Raw genomic sequence first — 424 nt, forward strand, 5'->3', positions numbered from 1 at the left:
GGGGGTCCCGGGGGGGCTCAGACATAGTTCCTCTTGTCGTAGCTGGTGACAGCGGAGCGCGGGGCGGAGTAGGCCACCTTGCCGGTGGGGGACCTGTCATCTTTGGGGGGGCCCCCCCCAGCAGCAGCAGGGCCGAGGCCGCCCAGCCCACGTAGAGCGAGGTGCCCAGCTCCCGCTTCTGCGCGTCGAGCACCAGCGGGTTGTAGAAATCCCGGATGATGGTGTTGGCCGACCAGGAGACAGGGATGAGGGTCATGATGCCGGAGAGGATGAAGATGACGCCGGAGACGATGGGGATCTTGGCCTTTGGGTCGTCCTCCACGCAGCGGGTGCACTGGGCGCCCACGATGGCCACCAGTAAACCCAGGACGGCCAAGACGATGGCGACCACTAGGAGGGCGCGGGCGGCTTGCAGGTCCTGCGG

General features: G+C 67.5%; 1 protein-coding gene across 1 annotated transcript; it reads right to left on the reverse strand.

The window, feature by feature from the left end:
- Positions 1 to 17: 17 nt before the first annotated feature.
- On the reverse strand, positions 18 to 418 carry LOC104467561 (claudin-3-like; the record flags this gene model as incomplete). The annotated part of the gene is given in 2 exon segments (XM_010081383.1): positions 18 to 112; positions 115 to 418. Coding segments are annotated over 2 exon segments (399 nt in total), but the record flags the coding sequence as incomplete, so codon positions are not given.
- Positions 419 to 424: the final 6 nt, after the last annotated feature.

Source organism: Pterocles gutturalis, unplaced genomic scaffold (genome assembly GCF_000699245.1).
Source record: "Pterocles gutturalis isolate BGI_N339 unplaced genomic scaffold, ASM69924v1 scaffold22889, whole genome shotgun sequence".
NCBI classification, from domain to species: Eukaryota; Metazoa; Chordata; class Aves; order Pterocliformes; family Pteroclidae; genus Pterocles; species Pterocles gutturalis.